This window comes from Pezoporus flaviventris, unplaced genomic scaffold, assembly GCF_033815535.1.
Source record: "Pezoporus flaviventris isolate CSIRO_AGI_PZ_B2104156 unplaced genomic scaffold, CSIRO_AGI_Pfla_v1 ptg000063l, whole genome shotgun sequence".
In the NCBI taxonomy this organism is placed as follows: Eukaryota; Metazoa; Chordata; class Aves; order Psittaciformes; family Psittacidae; genus Pezoporus; species Pezoporus flaviventris.
In genome coordinates, this window is record NW_026892611.1 from 10,846,487 (window position 1) to 10,874,366 (window position 27,880).

A 27,880-nucleotide genomic window follows, 5' to 3' on the forward strand; every position below is an offset into this window, starting at 1 on the left:
CTTGTTTGTTGGTCAATACCATCAAGATCCCACTACCAGAGAGCTGCAGAAAAAGACTTTGGAGGAAATGGCCTTCCCAGCACTAAGCTTGTACTTCAGCCGAGATCAAGCTTCTGTAATGCGGGGTCTTTTACCTACAGCCATCCTGTTGTGCTAAGGGGGTTAAGAAATACCCTCTGAGGCTCTTACTCAGCATCTCCTTTGCAGATTTATAAATGGCATGTTAGCGCTAATAGCCAGTGACAAGCTAAATTCCGACACGATTATCTCTAGTGCTTCATCAAGCCTGCATGAAGAAGTGGTCGCTTGAAAGACAAGCAGGGAAGGGTTTGTACACCCAAGGAATCTCCCCAGTCTGGCCATGCATGTAGAGATCTCCACACGGAGGCCACGTCCACGTGCCAAATACAGGAATTACGCCCCTAACCTTTCCGAGGCAAAATTTAAACACGTAGATTACATTGGGGGCAAGAGAAAGCATTTTAAATCGGATAAAGTGGTTCATGAATCTCCGTTTCACTGTCCCTCAGCAAAACTCGGCTTCGACAACGGCAGCGGGGAACTGAGCCCTTAACTTTTTACAGTGCTTTTTAGAAAAGCGGGGAATTGAGCCTGAGACTCTAAAGCAGCTAGCAGGTCTAGTGGCTGTAGGGAAGGCTAAGAGATTTTGTTTGCAGATCCTAATACAATATTTGAGGAGAGTGAGTGGCAAAAGTTTGGTGATGAACTATTTGACTCAGTGCTTAATGATTATAAAAAGGCAAAGAAACTCGGTAAACCACGGAGGGAAGTAATGAACTGTATAAAAAGATACAAGGCAGAAAAGAAAACTGCTGCGGTAGCAACGGAGAAACTAGGAACAGACGTCCCCGGTCGGCTGAAACCGGGGGAAGATTACAACTCGTTCCCCCCCACCCCAACTCGCGGGAGCACAGGGTTTCCCCCCCCCCTTTTCTCCCCCTCCATCAGAAGGTGCCGCGGAGGAGGTGTAACCCCCTGCTCCCCCACCACCCCAGTTCCGAAAGCAGGGACTTTGAAAAGGACAGAGAAAGTATATTAGAAGGTACACGCATGATAAAAGTCGAGGAATCCGAAAGAAAGAGGGCGGTGCCTCGGCGCCGGACCGATTGCGGCGCCATTTTGAAGCACGCAGTAGAAAATAGGGATCATGCGCGAGCGGGAGATTTAAAGGAACCGCGAGCCTCTCCAGCCCACTATGCCCCAGAGTGAAAAGATTTTTAACTCAGTCACGGAGGAGCCAGGTCTGCAGATGGCCACATACCGAACGAGAGACATCTGATAAGAAAGACACAGCTGCGAGCAACGGAGACCCCGAGTTCGGCGCAGGATCAGCCCCCGAATCCCCTGAATCCGAGCCAGATTTATATCCTCTGCTTCCAGACCCTGACTCTTCATCTCCCGGGTCGGTCTGCTCAGACTTACTGGCCCTGGAGACGCTCTGTTGTAACAATGGGTAACCAAAGAGGTGAACATTACTGGGGAATTTTCTGCAATGGGCATCTTGGCATATCCTGTGTTTACTACACAGCAGGGGGCTAAAGAGTGGGAAGCTCTTGATCTCAAAATAGTTAAGGAGGCCTGACAAACGGTGACCACGTATGCGTTAAAATCCTCTTATACTCAAGCTGTATATGTTATGATTTTTTCTTGCAATTGACAGGGAGAGCCCATACAGTTTCTCTGTGATACTCATGTACTAGAAGTTGGTAAATATAAGTATGTCCAGGTTTCTATCAACCCTTGGAGACCTCTGTAGATACTGCTAGCCACTTGTTCCAGCACAGGCTGGCCACCTGTGTCGGAACGAGTGTGCATTTTGGTCGGTATAAAAGCCCAAGCCTCATACGATGTGGGGGAGGCGGAGCCTCTGCGGGGACCCCCGCTAAGGTTGAGCCTGCCACCTCTCACTGCAATGATGCTTCTCCTTCTCGGAGCTGGTTTGCTGTTAGTCTCCACAGGGTCCTTGTGCCACGTTCTGTACGTGGGACTGTAGTGGGAGTAATGATGGCTTTTGCAGGGACTAAAAAAAAAAAAAAAAAAGAAAAGAAAAGAGGGGGAGAGAGAGAGAGTAATGATGCTGCACTTAACCTGTCTAACCTGTCTACTTCTCAAGAACTGAAGAACTGATAACCTGGGGGAGGGGGTATATTTGTGTCCTCCTGCCTACAGGTCCATGGTGACTGCCTGCAAAGTTTGTCAAGCCTTGCCATGAGCTGGACAGACGAATGGATAAACCTGATGCCTCAGCTACAGGAGCTGACCGTGAATACCCCAAGCAGACTGAGATAGAGGAAGAGAAAAACGAATGACTGCAAAACATCACTTGGGGGCAACTGAAAAGTAACATCCTGAATATGTGTGCTTGTAAAGTAGTTATTATTAGAGGTTGTGATTTTGTGTATAAAACCACCTGTATTTACTAGCTAGTTGCTAATAAGAAACTGCACCTTGTATTGTATAGATTTGTCACTTGTAAAAGAGATGTTAGAGTATGGAAATTTGCAGTAGCTGCTAGAAAATGCTAAGGCAAAAGCTAGAAAAATTTTAATACAATGGTAGTGTTATAAAGGAGGTGATGGAACAAATTAAGGGGGGGGAGAATTCCACTGGTAAGAAATTTCTTTGGCTAGTCCTTCACTGCCATCAGCATCTTCGACATGCTGCTGCACCCTGTAATAGTTACTCTGCTAATGTAAATTTATGTATGCCTTGCTGTAGTAGCGACTCGTTACTGGAGAAAACAAAAGGGGGAAGATGTGGAGACAGTGTTCTCACAGGAGAATGGGTAATTGGTACATAAACTTTGAATGGTCCTGAAAGATACCGCGGGGCCGTGGGAGGCCCGAGGAAGCTTAAGCAAGCAAGATAAGAGGCTGGAATTCACCAAGCTAATGAGAACTGTGGACTGTTGGCAAGCTTTCAGGGTTGAGTTCTCACACCTGTGTTTAACCGATTATATGTTAGTCACTGAGGGTCTTCAAAACATGGATCCAATCATAATATGCCAAATCACTGTAAGTGCTTCAGCTCAACTAAGCAGACTGGGTTGCTGAGTTGCTAAGCAGACAATTCTACATCGAAGGCAATTCCTGATTTGTTTTAATGTTGACTCTGTAAGACATGCAACACTGCAGAACCTTTTGTTGTTGGAACAGGGACATGGATGTGAAGAGTTTGATGGAATGTGTTGTATGAGTCTCTGATTATGCTAATTCGATGTACGCACAGCTGAGAACCCTGGCTCAGCTTACCCAGCAATAGGAAATGAGCAATATCCTAAGAATAACTAGATGGTTGTCTTCACGGGGCATTACAGGTTGAGTCAAACACTGTTTAAAAGTATTGCACTTATGTATCCTTGTTAGGTTAATCATCGTAGCTATTAGGCTTGTTTATAGTTGTGTGATAAAACAGGTGAACAGAATAACCCATAATGCCTTGCTTGCACAAAGAAAAAGGGGGGAATTGTTGCAGAATGACTCTTAAGAGCAGGACCATAGAGTTCTGGAGGACCGTGCAAGCAAGGCAGGGGGTGGCCCCCACAGGTGGCCGGAGACCGGACCTGGGAGGAGAATGTGGAGGAAGCTGTGGGGGCTAACCAATACTGTTATGCCAAGAAGGAGTGGCTGAATACCACTCCTATATATGTGTGAACTGCGTCACAAATAAACTAGAAGTTGCTTATCACCCGTATTGGGTTGGCCTGTCTGCTTCTCCTCGCCGCTTACATCTGGGCTCCTCTCGGATCTCCCTGAGCCATTCCTCATGGATGCCAATGACCGCCCCACTGTGGTGGGGGGGACAGTGTGCCCAGCTGGGGTCCAGACCCACTGCTCCTCAGTCCCTCAGCCCCGGGGAGCGGCGGTCCTCTCGCACAGGCCTCCTGCTGCCTCACCACCCCAGGGCTTCCTCCCATTCTGCTGCTGCCAATGCCCACATTCCACCCTAGCTTTTCCTTGGTTCCCTTCCATGTGGAGGGATGGAGTTTTGGGTGGCTAAGAAAGGGCAGGTTGGCGTGTCGGTGGGGCTTATCTGGTGCTCACCATGTGTAGGTGATGCCCAGCAAGAGCTTTTTGTCCTGGCACACTGTTGTGGGAGGAGGCATTGGGTGTTTTAATTTTGGCTCTTCTATGCAGGCTATCTATGATGTAGTTCCTAGAAGTTCAGCTCACCCCCCTGGCTGCGGTAAGCACATGAGAACAGGACAGGGGCAGGAGATGGGTGGGTTGTCTTCTGCAGTGTGATTGCAGAAGAAAGTACCTGCTGGGCTCTTGGTTCTGGGACGCTCCATTCCACGTGGTCACTGGCACATCATGCTCCTTCTGGAGCTTCCTTTCAAAACCACAGCTTGTGCTACGTTTTGGCAATAGAATCCCCACACCTGCAGTCACACAAAGCCCACCAAGCGCATCCGATGGAATGAAAAACATCTCCTCTATTAACAGGAGGCAAAAGTGCACAACGGGTGCTCTGGGGCATCCCCAGGTCTCGGGGAGCAACGGCTACTTCCTCTTGCTTTTCTTCTTGCTTTCGATCAAGTCCAGCCCTTGCTTCTTGATGGCTTCTCTGGTGAGGACAAGGCCACTGTGGTTGTCAGGGATATCAAAATCGTCTGGAGGAGAGAGCGGAGAGGAGCGGGCTGGGGAGGGTCTGTGGGGCTGCCTCTGCTGTGCCTGTGTCCCCAGGAGGAGCCGGCAGCTCCCATAGGAGGAGGCCACTGGCAGAGCCAAGCCCTGGCTGTGAAGAAGATTCACAGCCAAGTGGTTCTGAAGACGAGGCTCTCCCCGCTTGCACCACAGCATCCCCCCTTGCTCCTGTGGTGCTTCTACGCTCCCCAAGCCACCATCTGCCTCCAGTCTCCCACATGCACACAGAAAACCAGCACTATGCTCAAAGGCCTGGAGCCAAGCGCGGTCAGCCCCAACGCCTGCAGCAACTCCTGGGTTGGGCTCTGCTGGGACAGTGGAAGATGGGCAAGGACAGCCAGAAATGCCAGGAGGCAGGGGCTGGCTGGGGCAGTTGCCGTGGGATGTGTCCCCTTTCCTACCTTGGAGCCCCACGCCCGTGTCCTCCAAGGAAACCTTCCGGTTCCGTGGATCGGCCATGAGGGTTTCCTCCAGCAGCTGCCTGACCTTCACAAAAGTCTGTGAAAGAGAGGCTGTGTTCATAGCTGAAGGGGAGGCGGGTGTTACAAGCAAAGGGGTGCCCAAGCTCCATGTGCCCCTGGTAGGGAACACCCCACAGAGCCCGGGGCCACCTGGGCCTGAGCTGCTCCGTGGCTCTTCCCTCGAGCACCTCCATCCTCCAGCTGGGAGGATGGCTTGGCACGGGCCACCCGGGAAAGCCTGTGCGGGTCCCCAAAGAGCGCAGCAGGGATGGAGCCGCCGTGCACCTCATCATCCTCGCTGTGGCTGGAGGGGGGCAGGTCAGCCACCCGCTGCACCAGGTACTGCAGCTTCTGCTCACACTGCCGGAGCTTCTCGTCCACTGCCATGGCCTTGACAGGATGCTCCTGGAGTCAGAGAGGGAACAGCCTTGGTGGGGAGAACGAGCCCCTTGGGGTGATGGTCGCTGCACCAAGTGTCACCACACGGTGCCGTTGCAGCACCAAGCAGAGCCTGGGCTCTGCTCAGCCCAGCGTTGGGCGGGTACCTGGCCAGGCACGGTGATGCCCCGCAGCCGGACGAAGAGGTTGTCAAGTGCGTTTTCAAAGTCCAGCAGCGTCTCCTGGCTCCTCAGCAGCTGGGCTCGCCCCTGTTCCAGCCGAGCCTCTTCCCGCTGCAGCCTCGTCCTCAGCTCCTCCACCAGCCCCCTGGAGCCAACCACGGTCACATCCATACAACGGCACAGGGGTGCAGACACCCCAAAGCTGTTGCAAAAGCTGCTGCCCAGCTTCTCCCCTGCCCCCAAGCGCAGAGCAGAGATGCTGCCTGCAACTCAACCCCACGCTGCTGCTGCTCCCACTTCCCATGCCAGGCAAGGAGCAAGGCTCCTCCTGCTGCCAGCGCAGGAGCTTTGCGTGCTCTGCCAGCACCAGAGCTGGGGCAGCACTCTGCTCAGAAAGCCTCCCAGTGCGGGAGGGGTGGGCAGCCGCAGGGTGACAAAGGAAGGGCTGCCCTCTTGGGACACCTGCCATGCACGTGTCCCCCTGCCCCTAAGGGTGCCGGCCCCTTTGGCATGAGTGTCCGGAGGCCAGCAGCACCTGCTTGTGTCTGGGGGCCGGCGAAACTTCAGCTCATCGCGCTGCATCTCCAGCTCCTTCACTGCCTTCTCCAGCTCCTGCTTCTTCTCCTTGCACCTTGTGAGGTACTGCTCCATTTCCAGCAGGGACTTCTGCTGTGCCTGGAGCCTGATGGGGATGTCCTGGCCGGGGGAGAGCACAGGGACTCAGCCCAGGGCACTCCTGCAGGGTACAGGATCTGGGCCGTGCTCCTGGGGAGGTTTCTGCACCAGGAACCACAGGAAGCACTGCAAGTTCATGGCGTGGAGCAAAGCAGTTCCAGCCCTGCCTGTACAAGAGGGGCCCTGGGGGGCTCTGGGGACAGAGGAGAGCAGATAACCCTGCCATGGAACAAGGTGAGCAGACAAGGCTCAGCTCCCTGGGGCTGGAGCAGCCCCAGCTTCTACCAGAGATGGCTTTTCACCTCACCCAGAGGCGGGAGCACTGCACCACATCCTTGGCCTCCTCTATCTTCTCCCTCACGTAGGCCTCCCGCTGCAGCTGGGACTTGGTGGCCTCCAGTTTGGCAGCTGCAGTGGAAAGGTTGTGGCAGGGAAGGATGCCTGCGGCTGCGCCTGCATCCCCCCCCTGCACCCTGACAGGCACTCACCCACCACTGGGTCCTCTGCGGGCAGGCTCAGGAAGTCCCTGCTGAGGTCATGCTTGGCTTGCTGCAAGGATGTTCATCGTCACCCCTGAGCTGCTGGCACCCTGGGGGAGCTGGCCCTGCAGCCCCTCACCCATGGCAGGCTGGGCACTGATGCCCGCCCTATGCCGGCAACCCTGAATGTGCCGGGGTCCCCCAGCTCACCGTTTTCAGAGCCCTTTCTTTTGCTTCCTTGAGCCAGCCTCCGTCTGTGGGCTCTTTCTGAGCAGCCTGGGTGCGGAGCCTGAGCTCCCTCTCTGCAAGGACCTGGGTTTTCGTCCTGACCATGCGCTCCTGGAGCAGAGCAGAAGAGAAGTGGCTCCCAAAGTTCCAGCGGACCTCTGTGAGCTTCTAAGCCTGGCATGGCCAGCATCAAAAATGCCACCCCCTACCCCCTGTAAACAGCCTGGGAAGGAAAGTGAGCAAGGCCAGCTAGAGAATGGAGAACGCCACCTTCCCCGTGGCCAGGGCTTCAGGCAGCTGTCCCCAGCTCAGGGCAGCCCGGCCCAAGAGCCAGACACAGGAGGAGCTATGGAGGCATCTGGGTGCTGCGGGGAAGCCAAGCTCAGTCTTGCTTTTTCTTGAAGGAAGGAAGACTCAGCAGCACGGCCATCTGGTGCCATGTGTGGGCTCTGGAGGGCAGGAAAGCACCCTGAGGTGCCCTGGACGATGGTCTCACCTCGGCTCCACGAGCAGCTCTGAGCCCACGCGAGGCCATGAGCTCCATGTCCTCCACCTCCCTATGCTGCAGCTCGGCCGTCTCACTCAGGAGGTCCAGGTGCAGAGGCAGGTGGGCCAGCTCCTGGGACACGGGGAGCCAGAGCCCACTGAGTCCCAGGGGTGCCCTGTGCTGGGACAGAAGGTGGAGGGGAGCAGGAGGACCTCCTGCAGGAGGGTGTCCCACCAGCACAGCCCCTTGGGCCCTTCAGTGCCTTTGCAGGGGGAGCGGGTGAGACAACGGCACGGTGAGGATGAGCTCACCTTCCTCAGGGCATCCCGCACCGCCACGTACAGGGCAGTCACCTTCTGCCCAGCGCGGACTTTTGTTTGCATCTTCTCTATGTTGCCCTCCAGGGTACGAACCACCTGGGGCAGAGAAGGTTGGAGACAAGGGGTGAGCCCATCTACTGAGACCAGTGCCCACCCAGGGGGGCAGGGTTGACTGAAACCCCCCACGGGTGCTGCCACCCCAGGGAGGGGCCCTGGCACCTGTGCCTGCTGCTGCTTTTCGGCCCTCTGGACATCCTGCAGCTGCTGCAGCCGCCTCTGCAGCCGCTCCTTGGCCCGGCTCCGCTGCTCCACCTGGTACAGCAGCATGTTGCATGTGTTCACCTGGCGACAGACTTCAGCCCGGAGCTTCTCCCGGGCCACCTGCATGGGATGTGAGCATTTGCCAGGCTGGAGGCAGGGCTCGCTGGGCGCCCACGGGAGAAGGGGTCCTGCCTGCAAAACTCATTGCCAAGGTAGAGCTGGGGATGCTGGGACCTGCTCGCTCCCTTGGCGGGACAGGAGCTCTGCTGGGGCAAAGGACCTGCTCAGGGAGCTAGGGGAGGACACTGATGGGTCCTGCAGTGCAAAGGGTCCCACGGGACCGCTCATGGACGCCCCGTGTCTCAGTGCACCAGCCCTGCGGGGCTGTCCTGGTGCTGGCACCAGCTGCCTGTTCCCTCCAACCGCTCCTTCTGAGCATCCCCTGAACCCCAGCCCACTGCCAGCAGCCTGGCCCCGCTGGACTCTGCTATTACCTCCAACGGCTTACTGGCCAAAGCAATGCCCAAGGGCTGCTCCGCTCCGCAAGCCTCAGCGATGGTGAGCTCATGCTGTGGGCAGAAGAAGGGCAGAGAACACATCACTGCCAGCCTGGGGATGGTCCCAGCCTCCTGCTGCCCTGCACTCCCTGCTCCTGGACAGGACCAGTGGAGAAGCTAGCTCTGCACGTCCAGCAGAGTCACAGTCACGGAGGCAGCAAATGGGACCTGCCGGTACCTTGCGGGCAAGGCCCAGGACATAGATATCCTCCTGCACCGCCTCTCGCAGCTGGGGCAGCCGCTCCACGTTCTGCGTGAACTTCTCTTCCTGTGGCTTGCTGTACAAGTTCCTTGCTTGCCCTGCAGGACATTGAGGAGCTGTTGGTACCATGCAGGATGATGCGGGGACCAAAAGCCCCCTACTTGGCCCAGCCCATAACGCAAAGCCAACGGGGCAGCACCTTGCAAGGCTATGCTGGCACGCATCTCACGGATGCGCTTGCTGAGGTTTGTCTTCTGGCCCAGCATGATGCCGCTGCTCCTGCCTCGGCTCTCCAGCCCCGCTGTATACGCAGCAGCCACTGCAGTTCTACTGCCCGCTGCAAGGGTCACAGAGCTGTGGCCAAGCCAACGGAGCTGAGCAACCTACGTCCTCATAATTGTCGCAGGGCTGTAACCACAACATGGAGCTGAGCTCCCTACGCCCTGGGAACTGTTGCCGGGCCGTAACCACAGCAACGGAGCAAGAGCAGCCTCTTGCTGCCTGGACATGTCCCTTTGGAAAGGTCAGCTCATTGGTCAGGAAACAGCCGCGCAGGGAGTTACGCTCCTGTTGACACGGGCAAGAACCAACCAGCTCTCAATACTGATTATTTATTCGGATGCTCACCGTATGCTCTTGCTCACCTACAAACGGGACACGAAATGCAAGCACGTACACTTGTTTGTTGGTCAATACCATCAAGATCCCACTACCAGAGAGCTGCAGAAAAAGACTTTGGAGGAAATGGCCTTCCCAGCACTAAGCTTGTACTTCAGCCGAGATCAAGCTTCTGTAATGCGGGGTCTTTTACCTACAGCCATCCTGTTGTGCTAAGGGGGTTAAGAAATACCCTCTGAGGCTCTTACTCAGCATCTCCTTTGCAGATTTATAAATGGCATGTTAGCGCTAATAGCCAGTGACAAGCTAAATTCCGACACGATTATCTCTAGTGCTTCATCAAGCCTGCATGAAGAAGTGGTCGCTTGAAAGACAAGCAGGGAAGGGTTTGTACACCCAAGGAATCTCCCCAGTCTGGCCATGCATGTAGAGATCTCCACACGGAGGCCACGTCCACGTGCCAAATACAGGAATTACGCCCCTAACCTTTCCGAGGCAAAATTTAAACACGTAGATTACATTGGGGGCAAGAGAAAGCATTTTAAATCGGATAAAGTGGTTCATGAATCTCCGTTTCACTGTCCCTCAGCAAAACTCGGCTTCGACAACGGCAGCGGGGAACTGAGCCCTTAACTTTTTACAGTGCTTTTTAGAAAAGCGGGGAATTGAGCCTGAGACTCTAAAGCAGCTAGCAGGTCTAGTGGCTGTAGGGAAGGCTAAGAGATTTTTTTTGCAGATCCTAATACAATATTTGAGGAGAGTGAGTGGCAAAAGTTTGGTGATGAACTATTTGACTCAGTGCTTAATGATTATAAAAAGGCAAAGAAACTCGGTAAACCACGGAGGGAAGTAATGAACTGTATAAAAAGATACAAGGCAGAAAAGAAAACTGCTGCGGTAGCAACGGAGAAACTAGGAACAGACGTCCCCGGTCGGCTGAAACCGGGGGAAGATTACAACTCGTTCCCCCCCACCCCAACTCGCGGGAGCACAGGGTTTCCCCCCCCCCTTTTCTCCCCCTCCATCAGAAGGTGCCGCGGAGGAGGTGTAACCCCCTGCTCCCCCACCACCCCAGTTCCGAAAGCAGGGACTTTGAAAAGGACAGAGAAAGTATATTAGAAGGTACACGCATGATAAAAGTCGAGGAATCCGAAAGAAAGAGGGCGGTGCCCCGGCGCCGGACCGATTGCGGCGCCATTTTGAAGCACGCAGTAGAAAATAGGGATCATGCGCGAGCGGGAGATTTAAAGGAACCGCGAGCCTCTCCAGCCCACTATGCCCCAGAGTGAAAAGATTTTTAACTCAGTCACGGAGGAGCCAGGTCTGCAGATGGCCACATACCGAACGAGAGACATCTGATAAGAAAGACACAGCTGCGAGCAACGGAGACCCCGAGTTCGGCGCAGGATCAGCCCCCGAATCCCCTGAATCCGAGCCAGATTTATATCCTCTGCTTCCAGACCCTGACTCTTCATCTCCCGGGTCGGTCTGCTCAGACTTACTGGCCCTGGAGACGCTCTGTTGTAACAATGGGTAACCAAAGAGGTGAACATTACTGGGGAATTTTCTGCAATGGGCATCTTGGCATATCCTGTGTTTACTACACAGCAGGGGGCTAAAGAGTGGGAAGCTCTTGATCTCAAAATAGTTAAGGAGGCCTGACAAACGGTGACCACGTATGCGTTAAAATCCTCTTATACTCAAGCTGTATATGTTATGATTTTTTCTTGCAATTGACAGGGAGAGCCCATACAGTTTCTCTGTGATACTCATGTACTAGAAGTTGGTAAATATAAGTATGTCCAGGTTTCTATCAACCCTTGGAGACCTCTGTAGATACTGCTAGCCACTTGTTCCAGCACAGGCTGGCCACCTGTGTCGGAACGAGTGTGCATTTTGGTCGGTATAAAAGCCCAAGCCTCATACGATGTGGGGGAGGCGGAGCCTCTGCGGGGACCCCCGCTAAGGTTGAGCCTGCCACCTCTCACTGCAATGATGCTTCTCCTTCTCGGAGCTGGTTTGCTGTTAGTCTCCACAGGGTCCTTGTGCCACGTTCTGTACGTGGGACTGTAGTGGGAGTAATGATGGCTTTTGCAGGGACTAAAAAAAAAAAAAGAAAGAAAAGAGGGGGAGAGAGAGAGAGTAATGATGCTGCACTTAACCTGTCTAACCTGTCTACTTCTCAAGAACTGAAGAACTGATAACCTGGGGGAGGGGGTATATTTGTGTCCTCCTGCCTACAGGTCCATGGTGACTGCCTGCAAAGTTTGTCAAGCCTTGCCATGAGCTGGACAGACGAATGGATAAACCTGATGCCTCAGCTACAGGAGCTGACCGTGAATACCCCAAGCAGACTGAGATAGAGGAAGAGAAAAACGAATGACTGCAAAACATCACTTGGGGGCAACTGAAAAGTAACATCCTGAATATGTGTGCTTGTAAAGTAGTTATTATTAGAGGTTGTGATTTTGTGTATAAAACCACCTGTATTTACTAGCTAGTTGCTAATAAGAAACTGCACCTTGTATTGTATAGATTTGTCACTTGTAAAAGAGATGTTAGAGTATGGAAATTTGCAGTAGCTGCTAGAAAATGCTAAGGCAAAAGCTAGAAAAATTTTAATACAATGGTAGTGTTATAAAGGAGGTGATGGAACAAATTAAGGGGGGGGAGAATTCCACTGGTAAGAAATTTCTTTGGCTAGTCCTTCACTGCCATCAGCATCTTCGACATGCTGCTGCACCCTGTAATAGTTACTCTGCTAATGTAAATTTATGTATGCCTTGCTGTAGTAGCGACTCGTTACTGGAGAAAACAAAAGGGGGAAGATGTGGAGACAGTGTTCTCACAGGAGAATGGGTAATTGGTACATAAACTTTGAATGGTCCTGAAAGATACCGCGGGGCCGTGGGAGGCCCGAGGAAGCTTAAGCAAGCAAGATAAGAGGCTGGAATTCACCAAGCTAATGAGAACTGTGGACTGTTGGCAAGCTTTCAGGGTTGAGTTCTCACACCTGTGTTTAACCGATTATATGTTAGTCACTGAGGGTCTTCAAAACATGGATCCAATCATAATATGCCAAATCACTGTAAGTGCTTCAGCTCAACTAAGCAGACTGGGTTGCTGAGTTGCTAAGCAGACAATTCTACATCGAAGGCAATTCCTGATTTGTTTTAATGTTGACTCTGTAAGACATGCAACACTGCAGAACCTTTTGTTGTTGGAACAGGGACATGGATGTGAAGAGTTTGATGGAATGTGTTGTATGAGTCTCTGATTATGCTAATTCGATGTACGCACAGCTGAGAACCCTGGCTCAGCTTACCCAGCAATAGGAAATGAGCAATATCCTAAGAATAACTAGATGGTTGTCTTCACGGGGCATTACAGGTTGAGTCAAACACTGTTTAAAAGTATTGCACTTATGTATCCTTGTTAGGTTAATCATCGTAGCTATTAGGCTTGTTTATAGTTGTGTGATAAAACAGGTGAACAGAATAACCCATAATGCCTTGCTTGCACAAAGAAAAAGGGGGGAATTGTTGCAGAATGACTCTTAAGAGCAGGACCATAGAGTTCTGGAGGACCGTGCAAGCAAGGCAGGGGGTGGCCCCCACAGGTGGCCGGAGACCGGACCTGGGAGGAGAATGTGGAGGAAGCTGTGGGGGCTAACCAATACTGTTATGCCAAGAAGGAGTGGCTGAATACCACTCCTATATATGTGTGAACTGCGTCACAAATAAACTAGAAGTTGCTTATCACCCGTATTGGGTTGGCCTGTCTGCTTCTCCTCGCCGCTTACATCTGGGCTCCTCTCGGATCTCCCTGAGCCATTCCTCATGGATGCCAATGACCGCCCCACTGTGGTGGGGGGGACAGTGTGCCCAGCTGGGGTCCAGACCCACTGCTCCTCAGTCCCTCAGCCCCGGGGAGCGGCGGTCCTCTCGCACAGGCCTCCTGCTGCCTCACCACCCCAGGGCTTCCTCCCATTCTGCTGCTGCCAATGCCCACATTCCACCCTAGCTTTTCCTTGGTTCCCTTCCATGTGGAGGGATGGAGTTTTGGGTGGCTAAGAAAGGGCAGGTTGGCGTGTCGGTGGGGCTTATCTGGTGCTCACCATGTGTAGGTGATGCCCAGCAAGAGCTTTTTGTCCTGGCACACTGTTGTGGGAGGAGGCATTGGGTGTTTTAATTTTGGCTCTTCTATGCAGGCTATCTATGATGTAGTTCCTAGAAGTTCAGCTCACCCCCCTGGCTGCGGTAAGCACATGAGAACAGGACAGGGGCAGGAGATGGGTGGGTTGTCTTCTGCAGTGTGATTGCAGAAGAAAGTACCTGCTGGGCTCTTGGTTCTGGGACGCTCCATTCCACGTGGTCACTGGCACATCATGCTCCTTCTGGAGCTTCCTTTCAAAACCACAGCTTGTGCTACGTTTTGGCAATAGAATCCCCACACCTGCAGTCACACAAAGCCCACCAAGCGCATCCGATGGAATGAAAAACATCTCCTCTATTAACAGGAGGCAAAAGTGCACAACGGGTGCTCTGGGGCATCCCCAGGTCTCGGGGAGCAACGGCTACTTCCTCTTGCTTTTCTTCTTGCTTTCGATCAAGTCCAGCCCTTGCTTCTTGATGGCTTCTCTGGTGAGGACAAGGCCACTGTGGTTGTCAGGGATATCAAAATCGTCTGGAGGAGAGAGCGGAGAGGAGCGGGCTGGGGAGGGTCTGTGGGGCTGCCTCTGCTGTGCCTGTGTCCCCAGGAGGAGCCGGCAGCTCCCATAGGAGGAGGCCACTGGCAGAGCCAAGCCCTGGCTGTGAAGAAGATTCACAGCCAAGTGGTTCTGAAGACGAGGCTCTCCCCGCTTGCACCACAGCATCCCCCCTTGCTCCTGTGGTGCTTCTACGCTCCCCAAGCCACCATCTGCCTCCAGTCTCCCACATGCACACAGAAAACCAGCACTATGCTCAAAGGCCTGGAGCCAAGCGCGGTCAGCCCCAACGCCTGCAGCAACTCCTGGGTTGGGCTCTGCTGGGACAGTGGGAGATGGGCAAGGACAGCCAGAAATGCCAGGAGGCAGGGGCTGGCTGGGGCAGTTGCCGTGGGATGTGTCCCCTTTCCTACCTTGGAGCCCCACGCCCGTGTCCTCCAAGGAAACCTTCCGGTTCCGTGGATCGGCCATGAGGGTTTCCTCCAGCAGCTGCCTGACCTTCACAAAAGTCTGTGAAAGAGAGGCTGTGTTCATAGCTGAAGGGGAGGCGGGTGTTACAAGCAAAGGGGTGCCCAAGCTCCATGTGCCCCTGGTAGGGAACACCCCACAGAGCCCGGGGCCACCTGGGCCTGAGCTGCTCCGTGGCTCTTCCCTCGAGCACCTCCATCCTCCAGCTGGGAGGATGGCTTGGCACGGGCCACCCGGGAAAGCCTGTGCGGGTCCCCAAAGAGCGCAGCAGGGATGGAGCCGCCGTGCACCTCATCATCCTCGCTGTGGCTGGAGGGGGGCAGGTCAGCCACCCGCTGCACCAGGTACTGCAGCTTCTGCTCACACTGCCGGAGCTTCTCGTCCACTGCCATGGCCTTGACAGGATGCTCCTGGAGTCAGAGAGGGAACAGCCTTGGTGGGGAGAACGAGCCCCTTGGGGTGATGGTCGCTGCACCAAGTGTCACCACACGGTGCCGTTGCAGCACCAAGCAGAGCCTGGGCTCTGCTCAGCCCAGCGTTGGGCGGGTACCTGGCCAGGCACGGTGATGCCCCGCAGCCGGACGAAGAGGTTGTCAAGTGCGTTTTCAAAGTCCAGCAGCGTCTCCTGGCTCCTCAGCAGCTGGGCTCGCCCCTGTTCCAGCCGAGCCTCTTCCCGCTGCAGCCTCGTCCTCAGCTCCTCCACCAGCCCCCTGGAGCCAACCACGGTCACATCCATACAACGGCACAGGGGTGCAGACACCCCAAAGCTGTTGCAAAAGCTGCTGCCCAGCTTCTCCCCTGCCCCCAAGCGCAGAGCAGAGATGCTGCCTGCAACTCAACCCCACGCTGCTGCTGCTCCCACTTCCCATGCCAGGCAAGGAGCAAGGCTCCTCCTGCTGCCAGCGCAGGAGCTTTGCGTGCTCTGCCAGCACCAGAGCTGGGGCAGCACTCTGCTCAGAAAGCCTCCCAGTGCGGGAGGGGTGGGCAGCCGCAGGGTGACAAAGGAAGGGCTGCCCTCTTGGGACACCTGCCATGCACGTGTCCCCCTGCCCCTAAGGGTGCCGGCCCCTTTGGCATGAGTGTCCGGAGGCCAGCAGCACCTGCTTGTGTCTGGGGGCCGGCGAAACTTCAGCTCATCGCGCTGCATCTCCAGCTCCTTCACTGCCTTCTCCAGCTCCTGCTTCTTCTCCTTGCACCTTGTGAGGTACTGCTCCATTTCCAGCAGGGACTTCTGCTGTGCCTGGAGCCTGATGGGGATGTCCTGGCCGGGGGAGAGCACAGGGACTCAGCCCAGGGCACTCCTGCAGGGTACAGGATCTGGGCCGTGCTCCTGGGGAGGTTTCTGCACCAGGAACCACAGGAAGCACTGCAAGTTCATGGCGTGGAGCAAAGCAGTTCCAGCCCTGCCTGTACAAGAGGGGCCCTGGGGGGCTCTGGGGACAGAGGAGAGCAGATAACCCTGCCATGGAACAAGGTGAGCAGACAAGGCTCAGCTCCCTGGGGCTGGAGCAGCCCCAGCTTCTACCAGAGATGGCTTTTCACCTCACCCAGAGGCGGGAGCACTGCACCACATCCTTGGCCTCCTCTATCTTCTCCCTCACGTAGGCCTCCCGCTGCAGCTGGGACTTGGTGGCCTCCAGTTTGGCAGCTGCGGTGGAAAGGTTGTGGCAGGGAAGGATGCCTGCGGCTGCGCCTGCATCCCCCCCCTGCACCCTGACAGGCACTCACCCACCACTGGGTCCTCTGCGGGCAGGCTCAGGAAGTCCCTGCTGAGGTCATGCTTGGCTTGCTGCAAGGATGTTCATCGTCACCCCTGAGCTGCTGGCACCCTGGGGGAGCTGGCCCTGCAGCCCCTCACCCATGGCAGGCTGGGCACTGATGCCCGCCCTATGCCGGCAACCCTGAATGTGCCGGGGTCCCCCAGCTCACCGTTTTCAGAGCCCTTTCTTTTGCTTCCTTGAGCCAGCCTCCGTCTCTGGGCTCTTTCTGAGCAGCCTGGGTGCGGAGCCTGAGCTCCCTCTCTGCAAGGACCTGGGTTTTCGTCCTGACCATGCGCTCCTGGAGCAGAGCAGAAGAGAAGTGGCTCCCAAAGCTCCAGCGGACCTCTGTGAGCTTCTAAGCCTGGCATGGCCAGCATCAAAAATGCCACCCCCTACCCCCTGTAAACAGCCTGGGAAGGAAAGTGAGCAAGGCCAGCTAGAGAATGGAGAACGCCACCTTCCCCGTGGCCAGGGCTTCAGGCAGCTGTCCCCAGCTCAGGGCAGCCCGGCCCAAGAGCCAGACACAGGAGGAGCTATGGAGGCATCTGGGTGCTGCGGGGAAGCCAAGCTCAGTCTTGCTTTTTCTTGAAGGAAGGAAGACTCAGCAGCACGGCCATCTGGTGCCATGTGTGGGCTCTGGAGGGCAGGAAAGCACCCTGAGGTGCCCTGGACGATGGTCTCACCTCGGCTCCACGAGCAGCTCTGAGCCCACGCGAGGCCATGAGCTCCATGTCCTCCACCTCCCTATGCTGCAGCTCGGCCGTCTCACTCAGGAGGTCCAGGTGCAGAGGCAGGTGGGCCAGCTCCTGGGACACGGGGAGCCAGAGCCCACTGAGTCCCAGGGGTGCCCTGTGCTGGGACAGAAGGTGGAGGGGAGCAGGAGGACCTCCTGCAGGAGGGTGTCCCACCAGCACAGCCCCTTGGGCCCTTCAGTGCCTTTGCAGGGGGAGCGGGTGAGACAACGGCACGGTGAGGATGAGCTCACCTTCCTCAGGGCATCCCGCACCGCCACGTACAGGGCAGTCACCTTCTGCCCAGCGCGGACTTTTGTTTGCATCTTCTCTATGTTGCCCTCCAGGGTACGAACCACCTGGGGCAGAGAAGGTTGGAGACAAGGGGTGAGCCCATCTACTGAGACCAGTGCCCACCCAGGGGGGCAGGGTTGACTGAAACCCCCCACGGGTGCTGCCACCCCAGGGAGGGGCCCTGGCACCTGTGCCTGCTGCTGCTTTTCGGCCCTCTGGACATCCTGCAGCTGCTGCAGCCGCCTCTGCAGCCGCTCCTTGGCCCGGCTCCGCTGCTCCACCTGGTACAGCAGCATGTTGCATGTGTTCACCTGGCGACAGACTTCAGCCCGGAGCTTCTCCCGGGCCACCTGCATGGGATGTGAGCATTTGCCAGGCTGGAGGCAGGGCTCGCTGGGCGCCCACGGGAGAAGGGGTCCTGCCTGCAAAACTCATTGCCAAGGTAGAGCTGGGGATGCTGGGACCTGCTCGCTCCCTTGGCGGGACAGGAGCTCTGCTGGGGCAAAGGACCTGCTCAGGGAGCTAGGGGAGGACACTGATGGGTCCTGCAGTGCAAAGGGTCCCACGGGACCGCTCATGGACGCCCCGTGTCTCACTGCACCAGCCCTGCGGGGCTGTCCTGGTGCTGGCACCAGCTGCCTGTTCCCTCCAACCGCTCCTTCTGAGCATCCCCTGAACCCCAGCCCACTGCCAGCAGCCTGGCCCCGCTGGACTCTGCTATTACCTCCAACGGCTTACTGGCCAAAGCAATGCCCAAGGGCTGCTCCGCTCCGCAAGCCTCAGCGATGGTGAGCTCATGCTGTGGGCAGAAGAAGGGCAGAGAACACATCACTGCCAGCCTGGGGATGGTCCCAGCCTCCTGCTGCCCTGCACTCCCTGCTCCTGGACAGGACCAGTGGAGAAGCTAGCTCTGCACGTCCAGCAGAGTCACAGTCACGGAGGCAGCAAATGGGACCTGCCGGTACCTTGCGGGCAAGGCCCAGGACATAGATATCCTCCTGCACCGCCTCTCGCAGCTGGGGCAGCCGCTCCACGTTCTGCGTGAACTTCTCTTCCTGTGGCTTGCTGTACAAGTTCCTTGCTTGCCCTGCAGGACATTGAGGAGCTGTTGGTACCATGCAGGATGATGCGGGGACCAAAAGCCCCCTACTTGGCCCAGCCCATAACGCAAAGCCAACGGGGCAGCACCTTGCAAGGCTATGCTGGCACGCATCTCACGGATGCGCTTGCTGAGGTTTGTCTTCTGGCCCAGCATGATGCCGCTGCTCCTGCCTCGGCTCTCCAGCCCCGCTGTGTACGCAGCAGCCACTGCAGTTCTACTGCCCGCTGCAAGGGTCACAGAGCTGTGGCCAAGCCAACGGAGCTGAGCAACCTACGTCCTCATAATTGTCGCAGGGCTGTAACCACAACATGGAGCTGAGCTCCCTACGCCCTGGGAACTGTTGCCGGGCCGTAACCACAGCAACGGAGCAAGAGCAGCCTCTTGCTGCCTGGACATGTCCCTTTGGAAAGGTCAGCTCATTGGTCAGGAAACAGCCGCGCAGGGAGTTACGCTCCTGTTGACACGGGCAAGAACCAACCAGCTCTCAATACTGATTATTTATTCGGATGCTCACCGTATGCTCTTGCTCACCTACAAACGGGACACGAAATGCAAGCACGTACACTTGTTTGTTGGTCAATACCATCAAGATCCCACTACCAGAGAGCTGCAGAAAAAGACTTTGGAGGAAATGGCCTTCCCAGCACTAAGCTTGTACTTCAGCCGAGATCAAGCTTCTGTAATGCGGGGTCTTTTACCTACAGCCATCCTGTTGTGCTAAGGGGGTTAAGAAATACCCTCTGAGGCTCTTACTCAGCATCTCCTTTGCAGATTTATAAATGGCATGTTAGCGCTAATAGCCAGTGACAAGCTAAATTCCGACACGATTATCTCTAGTGCTTCATCAAGCCTGCATGAAGAAGTGGTCGCTTGAAAGACAAGCAGGGAAGGGTTTGTACACCCAAGGAATCTCCCCAGTCTGGCCATGCATGTAGAGATCTCCACACGGAGGCCACGTCCACGTGCCAAATACAGGAATTACGCCCCTAACCTTTCCGAGGCAAAATTTAAACACGTAGATTACATTGGGGGCAAGAGAAAGCATTTTAAATCGGATAAAGTGGTTCATGAATCTCCGTTTCACTGTCCCTCAGCAAAACTCGGCTTCGACAACGGCAGCGGGGAACTGAGCCCTTAACTTTTTACAGTGCTTTTTAGAAAAGCGGGGAATTGAGCCTGAGACTCTAAAGCAGCTAGCAGGTCTAGTGGCTGTAGGGAAGGCTAAGAGATTTTGTTTGCAGATCCTAATACAATATTTGAGGAGAGTGAGTGGCAAAAGTTTGGTGATGAACTATTTGACTCAGTGCTTAATGATTATAAAAAGGCAAAGAAACTCGGTAAACCACGGAGGGAAGTAATGAACTGTATAAAAAGATACAAGGCAGAAAAGAAAACTGCTGCGGTAGCAACGGAGAAACTAGGAACAGACGTCCCCGGTCGGCTGAAACCGGGGGAAGATTACAACTCGTTCCCCCCCACCCCAACTCGCGGGAGCACAGGGTTTCCCCCCCCCCTTTTCTCCCCCTCCATCAGAAGGTGCCGCGGAGGAGGTGTAACCCCCTGCTCCCCCACCACCCCAGTTCCGAAAGCAGGGACTTTGAAAAGGACAGAGAAAGTATATTAGAAGGTACACGCATGATAAAAGTCGAGGAATCCGAAAGAAAGAGGGCGGTGCCTCGGCGCCGGACCGATTGCGGCGCCATTTTGAAGCACGCAGTAGAAAATAGGGATCATGCGCGAGCGGGAGATTTAAAGGAACCGCGAGCCTCTCCAGCCCACTATGCCCCAGAGTGAAAAGATTTTTAACTCAGTCACGGAGGAGCCAGGTCTGCAGATGGCCACATACCGAACGAGAGACATCTGATAAGAAAGACACAGCTGCGAGCAACGGAGACCCCGAGTTCGGCGCAGGATCAGCCCCCGAATCCCCTGAATCCGAGCCAGATTTATATCCTCTGCTTCCAGACCCTGACTCTTCATCTCCCGGGTCGGTCTGCTCAGACTTACTGGCCCTGGAGACGCTCTGTTGTAACAATGGGTAACCAAAGAGGTGAACATTACTGGGGAATTTTCTGCAATGGGCATCTTGGCATATCCTGTGTTTACTACACAGCAGGGGGCTAAAGAGTGGGAAGCTCTTGATCTCAAAATAGTTAAGGAGGCCTGACAAACGGTGACCACGTATGCGTTAAAATCCTCTTATACTCAAGCTGTATATGTTATGATTTTTTCTTGCAATTGACAGGGAGAGCCCATACAGTTTCTCTGTGATACTCATGTACTAGAAGTTGGTAAATATAAGTATGTCCAGGTTTCTATCAACCCTTGGAGACCTCTGTAGATACTGCTAGCCACTTGTTCCAGCACAGGCTGGCCACCTGTGTCGGAACGAGTGTGCATTTTGGTCGGTATAAAAGCCCAAGCCTCATACGATGTGGGGGAGGCGGAGCCTCTGCGGGGACCCCCGCTAAGGTTGAGCCTGCCACCTCTCACTGCAATGATGCTTCTCCTTCTCGGAGCTGGTTTGCTGTTAGTCTCCACAGGGTCCTTGTGCCACGTTCTGTACGTGGGACTGTAGTGGGAGTAATGATGGCTTTTGCAGGGACTAAAAAAAAAAAAAAAAAAGAAAAGAGGGGGAGAGAGAGAGAGTAATGATGCTGCACTTAACCTGTCTAACCTGTCTACTTCTCAAGAACTGAAGAACTGATAACCTGGGGGAGGGGGTATATTTGTGTCCTCCTGCCTACAGGTCCATGGTGACTGCCTGCAAAGTTTGTCAAGCCTTGCCATGAGCTGGACAGACGAATGGATAAACCTGATGCCTCAGCTACAGGAGCTGACCGTGAATACCCCAAGCAGACTGAGATAGAGGAAGAGAAAAACGAATGACTGCAAAACATCACTTGGGGGCAACTGAAAAGTAACATCCTGAATATGTGTGCTTGTAAAGTAGTTATTATTAGAGGTTGTGATTTTGTGTATAAAACCACCTGTATTTACTAGCTAGTTGCTAATAAGAAACTGCACCTTGTATTGTATAGATTTGTCACTTGTAAAAGAGATGTTAGAGTATGGAAATTTGCAGTAGCTGCTAGAAAATGCTAAGGCAAAAGCTAGAAAAATTTTAATACAATGGTAGTGTTATAAAGGAGGTGATGGAACAAATTAAGGGGGGGGAGAATTCCACTGGTAAGAAATTTCTTTGGCTAGTCCTTCACTGCCATCAGCATCTTCGACATGCTGCTGCACCCTGTAATAGTTACTCTGCTAATGTAAATTTATGTATGCCTTGCTGTAGTAGCGACTCGTTACTGGAGAAAACAAAAGGGGGAAGATGTGGAGACAGTGTTCTCACAGGAGAATGGGTAATTGGTACATAAACTTTGAATGGTCCTGAAAGATACCGCGGGGCCGTGGGAGGCCCGAGGAAGCTTAAGCAAGCAAGATAAGAGGCTGGAATTCACCAAGCTAATGAGAACTGTGGACTGTTGGCAAGCTTTCAGGGTTGAGTTCTCACACCTGTGTTTAACCGATTATATGTTAGTCACTGAGGGTCTTCAAAACATGGATCCAATCATAATATGCCAAATCACTGTAAGTGCTTCAGCTCAACTAAGCAGACTGGGTTGCTGAGTTGCTAAGCAGACAATTCTACATCGAAGGCAATTCCTGATTTGTTTTAATGTTGACTCTGTAAGACATGCAACACTGCAGAACCTTTTGTTGTTGGAACAGGGACATGGATGTGAAGAGTTTGATGGAATGTGTTGTATGAGTCTCTGATTATGCTAATTCGATGTACGCACAGCTGAGAACCCTGGCTCAGCTTACCCAGCAATAGGAAATGAGCAATATCCTAAGAATAACTAGATGGTTGTCTTCACGGGGCATTACAGGTTGAGTCAAACACTGTTTAAAAGTATTGCACTTATGTATCCTTGTTAGGTTAATCATCGTAGCTATTAGGCTTGTTTATAGTTGTGTGATAAAACAGGTGAACAGAATAACCCATAATGCCTTGCTTGCACAAAGAAAAAGGGGGGAATTGTTGCAGAATGACTCTTAAGAGCAGGACCATAGAGTTCTGGAGGACCGTGCAAGCAAGGCAGGGGGTGGCCCCCACAGGTGGCCGGAGACCGGACCTGGGAGGAGAATGTGGAGGAAGCTGTGGGGGCTAACCAATACTGTTATGCCAAGAAGGAGTGGCTGAATACCACTCCTATATATGTGTGAACTGCGTCACAAATAAACTAGAAGTTGCTTATCACCCGTATTGGGTTGGCCTGTCTGCTTCTCCTCGCCGCTTACATCTGGGCTCCTCTCGGATCTCCCTGAGCCATTCCTCATGGATGCCAATGACCGCCCCACTGTGGTGGGGGGGACAGTGTGCCCAGCTGGGGTCCAGACCCACTGCTCCTCAGTCCCTCAGCCCCGGGGAGCGGCGGTCCTCTCGCACAGGCCTCCTGCTGCCTCACCACCCCAGGGCTTCCTCCCATTCTGCTGCTGCCAATGCCCACATTCCACCCTAGCTTTTCCTTGGTTCCCTTCCATGTGGAGGGATGGAGTTTTGGGTGGCTAAGAAAGGGCAGGTTGGCGTGTCGGTGGGGCTTATCTGGTGCTCACCATGTGTAGGTGATGCCCAGCAAGAGCTTTTTGTCCTGGCACACTGTTGTGGGAGGAGGCATTGGGTGTTTTAATTTTGGCTCTTCTATGCAGGCTATCTATGATGTAGTTCCTAGAAGTTCAGCTCACCCCCCTGGCTGCGGTAAGCACATGAGAACAGGACAGGGGCAGGAGATGGGTGGGTTGTCTTCTGCAGTGTGATTGCAGAAGAAAGTACCTGCTGGGCTCTTGGTTCTGGGACGCTCCATTCCACGTGGTCACTGGCACATCATGCTCCTTCTGGAGCTTCCTTTCAAAACCACAGCTTGTGCTACGTTTTGGCAATAGAATCCCCACACCTGCAGTCACACAAAGCCCACCAAGCGCATCCGATGGAATGAAAAACATCTCCTCTATTAACAGGAGGCAAAAGTGCACAACGGGTGCTCTGGGGCATCCCCAGGTCTCGGGGAGCAACCGCTACTTCCTCTTGCTTTTCTTCTTGCTTTCGATCAAGTCCAGCCCTTGCTTCTTGATGGCTTCTCTGGTGAGGACAAGGCCACTGTGGTTGTCAGGGATATCAAAATCGTCTGGAGGAGAGAGCGGAGAGGAGCGGGCTGGGGAGGGTCTGTGGGGCTGCCTCTGCTGTGCCTGTGTCCCCAGGAGGAGCCGGCAGCTCCCATAGGAGGAGGCCACTGGCAGAGCCAAGCCCTGGCTGTGAAGAAGATTCACAGCCAAGTGGTTCTGAAGACGAGGCTCTCCCCGCTTGCACCACAGCATCCCCCCTTGCTCCTGTGGTGCTTCTACGCTCCCCAAGCCACCATCTGCCTCCAGTCTCCCACATGCACACAGAAAACCAGCACTATGCTCAAAGGCCTGGAGCCAAGCGCGGTCAGCCCCAACGCCTGCAGCAACTCCTGGGTTGGGCTCTGCTGGGACAGTGGAAGATGGGCAAGGACAGCCAGAAATGCCAGGAGGCAGGGGCTGGCTGGGGCAGTTGCCGTGGGATGTGTCCCCTTTCCTACCTTGGAGCCCCACGCCCGTGTCCTCCAAGGAAACCTTCCGGTTCCGTGGATCGGCCATGAGGGTTTCCTCCAGCAGCTGCCTGACCTTCACAAAAGTCTGTGAAAGAGAGGCTGTGTTCATAGCTGAAGGGGAGGCGGGTGTTACAAGCAAAGGGGTGCCCAAGCTCCATGTGCCCCTGGTAGGGAACACCCCACAGAGCCCGGGGCCACCTGGGCCTGAGCTGCTCCGTGGCTCTTCCCTCGAGCACCTCCATCCTCCAGCTGGGAGGATGGCTTGGCACGGGCCACCCGGGAAAGCCTGTGCGGGTCCCCAAAGAGCGCAGCAGGGATGGAGCCGCCGTGCACCTCATCATCCTCGCTGTGGCTGGAGGGGGGCAGGTCAGCCACCCGCTGCACCAGGTACTGCAGCTTCTGCTCACACTGCCGGAGCTTCTCGTCCACTGCCATGGCCTTGACAGGATGCTCCTGGAGTCAGAGAGGGAACAGCCTTGGTGGGGAGAACGAGCCCCTTGGGGTGATGGTCGCTGCACCAAGTGTCACCACACGGTGCCGTTGCAGCACCAAGCAGAGCCTGGGCTCTGCTCAGCCCAGCGTTGGGCGGGTACCTGGCCAGGCACGGTGATGCCCCGCAGCCGGACGAAGAGGTTGTCAAGTGCGTTTTCAAAGTCCAGCAGCGTCTCCTGGCTCCTCAGCAGCTGGGCTCGCCCCTGTTCCAGCCGAGCCTCTTCCCGCTGCAGCCTCGTCCTCAGCTCCTCCACCAGCCCCCTGGAGCCAACCACGGTCACATCCATACAACGGCACAGGGGTGCAGACACCCCAAAGCTGTTGCAAAAGCTGCTGCCCAGCTTCTCCCCTGCCCCCAAGCGCAGAGCAGAGATGCTGCCTGCAACTCAACCCCACGCTGCTGCTGCTCCCACTTCCCATGCCAGGCAAGGAGCAAGGCTCCTCCTGCTGCCAGCGCAGGAGCTTTGCGTGCTCTGCCAGCACCAGAGCTGGGGCAGCACTCTGCTCAGAAAGCCTCCCAGTGCGGGAGGGGTGGGCAGCCGCAGGGTGACAAAGGAAGGGCTGCCCTCTTGGGACACCTGCCATGCACGTGTCCCCCTGCCCCTAAGGGTGCCGGCCCCTTTGGCATGAGTGTCCGGAGGCCAGCAGCACCTGCTTGTGTCTGGGGGCCGGCGAAACTTCAGCTCATCGCGCTGCATCTCCAGCTCCTTCACTGCCTTCTCCAGCTCCTGCTTCTTCTGCTTGCACCTTGTGAGGTACTGCTCCATTTCCAGCAGGGACTTCTGCTGTGCCTGGAGCCTGATGGGGATGTCCTGGCCGGGGGAGAGCACAGGGACTCAGCCCAGGGCACTCCTGCAGGGTACAGGATCTGGGCCGTGCTCCTGGGGAGGTTTCTGCACCAGGAACCACAGGAAGCACTGCAAGTTCATGGCGTGGAGCAAAGCAGTTCCAGCCCTGCCTGTACAAGAGGGGCCCTGGGGGGCTCTGGGGACAGAGGAGAGCAGATAACCCTGCCATGGAACAAGGTGAGCAGACAAGGCTCAGCTCCCTGGGGCTGGAGCAGCCCCAGCTTCTACCAGAGATGGCTTTTCACCTCACCCAGAGGCGGGAGCACTGCACCACATCCTTGGCCTCCTCTATCTTCTCCCTCACGTAGGCCTCCCGCTGCAGCTGGGACTTGGTGGCCTCCAGTTTGGCAGCTGCGGTGGAAAGGTTGTGGCAGGGAAGGATGCCTGCGGCTGCGCCTGCATCCCCCCCCTGCACCCTGACAGGCACTCACCCACCACTGGGTCCTCTGCGGGCAGGCTCAGGAAGTCCCTGCTGAGGTCATGCTTGGCTTGCTGCAAGGATGTTCATCGTCACCCCTGAGCTGCTGGCACCCTGGGGGAGCTGGCTCTGCAGCCCCTCACCCATGGCAGGCTGGGCACTGATGCCCGCCCTATGCCGGCAACCCTGAATGTGCCGGGGTCCCCCAGCTCACCGTTTTCAGAGCCCTTTCTTTTGCTTCCTTGAGCCAGCCTCCGTCTCTGGGCTCTTTCTGAGCAGCCTGGGTGCGGAGCCTGAGCTCCCTCTCTGCAAGGACCTGGGTTTTCGTCCTGACCATGCGCTCCTGGAGCAGAGCAGAAGAGAAGTGGCTCCCAAAGCTCCAGCGGACCTCTGTGAGCTTCTAAGCCTGGCATGGCCAGCATCAAAAATGCCACCCCCTACCCCCTGTAAACAGCCTGGGAAGGAAAGTGAGCAAGGCCAGCTAGAGAATGGAGAACGCCACCTTCCCCGTGGCCAGGGCTTCAGGCAGCTGTCCCCAGCTCAGGGCAGCCCGGCCCAAGAGCCAGACACAGGAGGAGCTATGGAGGCATCTGGGTGCTGCGGGGAAGCCAAGCTCAGTCTTGCTTTTTCTTGAAGGAAGGAAGACTCAGCAGCACGGCCATCTGGTGCCATGTGTGGGCTCTGGAGGGCAGGAAAGCACCCTGAGGTGCCCTGGACGATGGTCTCACCTCGGCTCCACGAGCAGCTCTGAGCCCACGCGAGGCCATGAGCTCCATGTCCTCCACCTCCCTATGCTGCAGCTCGGCCGTCTCACTCAGGAGGTCCAGGTGCAGAGGCAGGTGGGCCAGCTCCTGGGACACGGGGAGCCAGAGCCCACTGAGTCCCAGGGGTGCCCTGTGCTGGGACAGAAGGTGGAGGGGAGCAGGAGGACCTCCTGCAGGAGGGTGTCCCACCAGCACAGCCCCTTGGGCCCTTCAGTGCCTTTGCAGGGGGAGCGGGTGAGACAACGGCACGGTGAGGATGAGCTCACCTTCCTCAGGGCATCCCGCACCGCCACGTACAGGGCAGTCACCTTCTGCCCAGCGCGGACTTTTGTTTGCATCTTCTCTATGTTGCCCTCCAGGGTACGAACCACCTGGGGCAGAGAAGGTTGGAGACAAGGGGTGAGCCCATCTACTGAGACCAGTGCCCACCCAGGGGGGCAGGGTTGACTGAAACCCCCCACGGGTGCTGCCACCCCAGGGAGGGGCCCTGGCACCTGTGCCTGCTGCTGCTTTTCGGCCCTCTGGACATCCTGCAGCTGCTGCAGCCGCCTCTGCAGCCGCTCCTTGGCCCGGCTCCGCTGCTCCACCTGGTACAGCAGCATGTTGCATGTGTTCACCTGGCGACAGACTTCAGCCCGGAGCTTCTCCCGGGCCACCTGCATGGGATGTGAGCATTTGCCAGGCTGGAGGCAGGGCTCGCTGGGCGCCCACGGGAGAAGGGGTCCTGCCTGCAAAACTCATTGCCAAGGTAGAGCTGGGGATGCTGGGACCTGCTCGCTCCCTTGGCGGGACAGGAGCTCTGCTGGGGCAAAGGACCTGCTCAGGGAGCTAGGGGAGGACACTGATGGGTCCTGCAGTGCAAAGGGTCCCACGGGACCGCTCATGGACGCCCCGTGTCTCACTGCACCAGCCCTGCGGGGCTGTCCTGGTGCTGGCACCAGCTGCCTGTTCCCTCCAACCGCTCCTTCTGAGCATCCCCTGAACCCCAGCCCACTGCCAGCAGCCTGGCCCCGCTGGACTCTGCTATTACCTCCAACGGCTTACTGGCCAAAGCAATGCCCAAGGGCTGCTCCGCTCCGCAAGCCTCAGCGATGGTGAGCTCATGCTGTGGGCAGAAGAAGGGCAGAGAACACATCACTGC

General features: G+C 55.6%; 3 protein-coding genes across 3 annotated transcripts; all 3 read right to left on the reverse strand.

Moving 5' to 3' along the window:
• Positions 1-4,523: 4,523 nt before the first annotated feature.
• LOC133278169 (coiled-coil domain-containing protein 183-like) lies at positions 4,524-9,163 on the reverse strand. Its single transcript, XM_061470694.1, has 14 exons — positions 9,097-9,163; positions 8,864-8,995; positions 8,633-8,739; positions 8,097-8,258; positions 7,869-7,973; positions 7,567-7,689; positions 7,053-7,181; positions 6,852-6,912; positions 6,671-6,771; positions 6,155-6,384; positions 5,674-5,833; positions 5,414-5,533; positions 5,069-5,165; positions 4,524-4,633 (listed from the first exon to the last, which is right to left on the reverse strand). The coding sequence occupies exons 1-14, from the start codon at positions 9,161-9,163 to the stop codon at positions 4,524-4,526; spliced, it is 1,704 nt and encodes a 567-aa protein (XP_061326678.1).
• Positions 9,164-14,091: 4,928 nt separating this feature from the next.
• Positions 14,092-18,305, reverse strand: LOC133278170 (coiled-coil domain-containing protein 183-like). Its single transcript, XM_061470695.1, has 12 exons — positions 18,201-18,305; positions 17,665-17,826; positions 17,437-17,541; positions 17,135-17,257; positions 16,621-16,749; positions 16,420-16,480; positions 16,239-16,339; positions 15,723-15,952; positions 15,242-15,401; positions 14,982-15,101; positions 14,637-14,733; positions 14,092-14,201 (listed from the first exon to the last, which is right to left on the reverse strand). The coding sequence occupies exons 1-12, from the start codon at positions 18,303-18,305 to the stop codon at positions 14,092-14,094; spliced, it is 1,503 nt and encodes a 500-aa protein (XP_061326679.1).
• A 75-nt stretch (positions 18,306-18,380) lies between these two features.
• LOC133278171 (coiled-coil domain-containing protein 183-like) lies at positions 18,381-27,874 on the reverse strand. Its single transcript, XM_061470696.1, has 16 exons — positions 27,770-27,874; positions 27,234-27,395; positions 27,006-27,110; positions 26,704-26,826; positions 26,190-26,318; positions 25,989-26,049; positions 25,808-25,908; positions 25,292-25,521; positions 24,811-24,970; positions 24,551-24,670; positions 24,206-24,302; positions 23,665-23,770; positions 22,887-22,945; positions 18,665-18,802; positions 18,442-18,563; positions 18,381-18,386 (listed from the first exon to the last, which is right to left on the reverse strand). The coding sequence occupies exons 1-16, from the start codon at positions 27,872-27,874 to the stop codon at positions 18,381-18,383; spliced, it is 1,824 nt and encodes a 607-aa protein (XP_061326680.1).
• Positions 27,875-27,880: the final 6 nt, after the last annotated feature.

Excerpts from the sequence above, each read along its gene's own strand:
- LOC133278169 (XM_061470694.1), bottom strand. The coding sequence starts at position 9,163 with ATGCTGGGCCAGAAGACAAACCTCAGCAAGCGCATCCGTGAGATGCGT. Across the intron at positions 8,740-8,863 it reads TGCCCGCAAGGTACCGGCAG|TGATGTGTTCTCTGCCCTTC; the intron begins GTCCCATTTGCT and ends CCAGGCTGGCAG. Across the intron at positions 4,634-5,068 it reads CACGGGCGTGGGGCTCCAAG|ACGATTTTGATATCCCTGAC; the intron begins GTAGGAAAGGGG and ends TCTCTCCTCCAG.
- LOC133278171 (XM_061470696.1), bottom strand. The coding sequence starts at position 27,874 with ATGTGTTCTCTGCCCTTCTTCTGCCCACAGCATGAGCTCACCATCGCT. Across the intron at positions 27,396-27,769 it reads TGGCCAGTAAGCCGTTGGAG|GTGGCCCGGGAGAAGCTCCG; the intron begins GTAATAGCAGAG and ends CATCCCATGCAG. Across the intron at positions 25,909-25,988 it reads CGCAGAGGACCCAGTGGTGG|CTGCCAAACTGGAGGCCACC; the intron begins GTGAGTGCCTGT and ends TTTCCACCGCAG.
- LOC133278170 (XM_061470695.1), bottom strand. The coding sequence starts at position 18,305 with ATGTGTTCTCTGCCCTTCTTCTGCCCACAGCATGAGCTCACCATCGCT. Across the intron at positions 17,542-17,664 it reads AAAAGCAGCAGCAGGCACAG|GTGGTTCGTACCCTGGAGGG; the intron begins GTGCCAGGGCCC and ends TCTCTGCCCCAG. Across the intron at positions 16,481-16,620 it reads AAGAAAGGGCTCTGAAAACG|CAAGCCAAGCATGACCTCAG; the intron begins GTGAGCTGGGGG and ends ACATCCTTGCAG.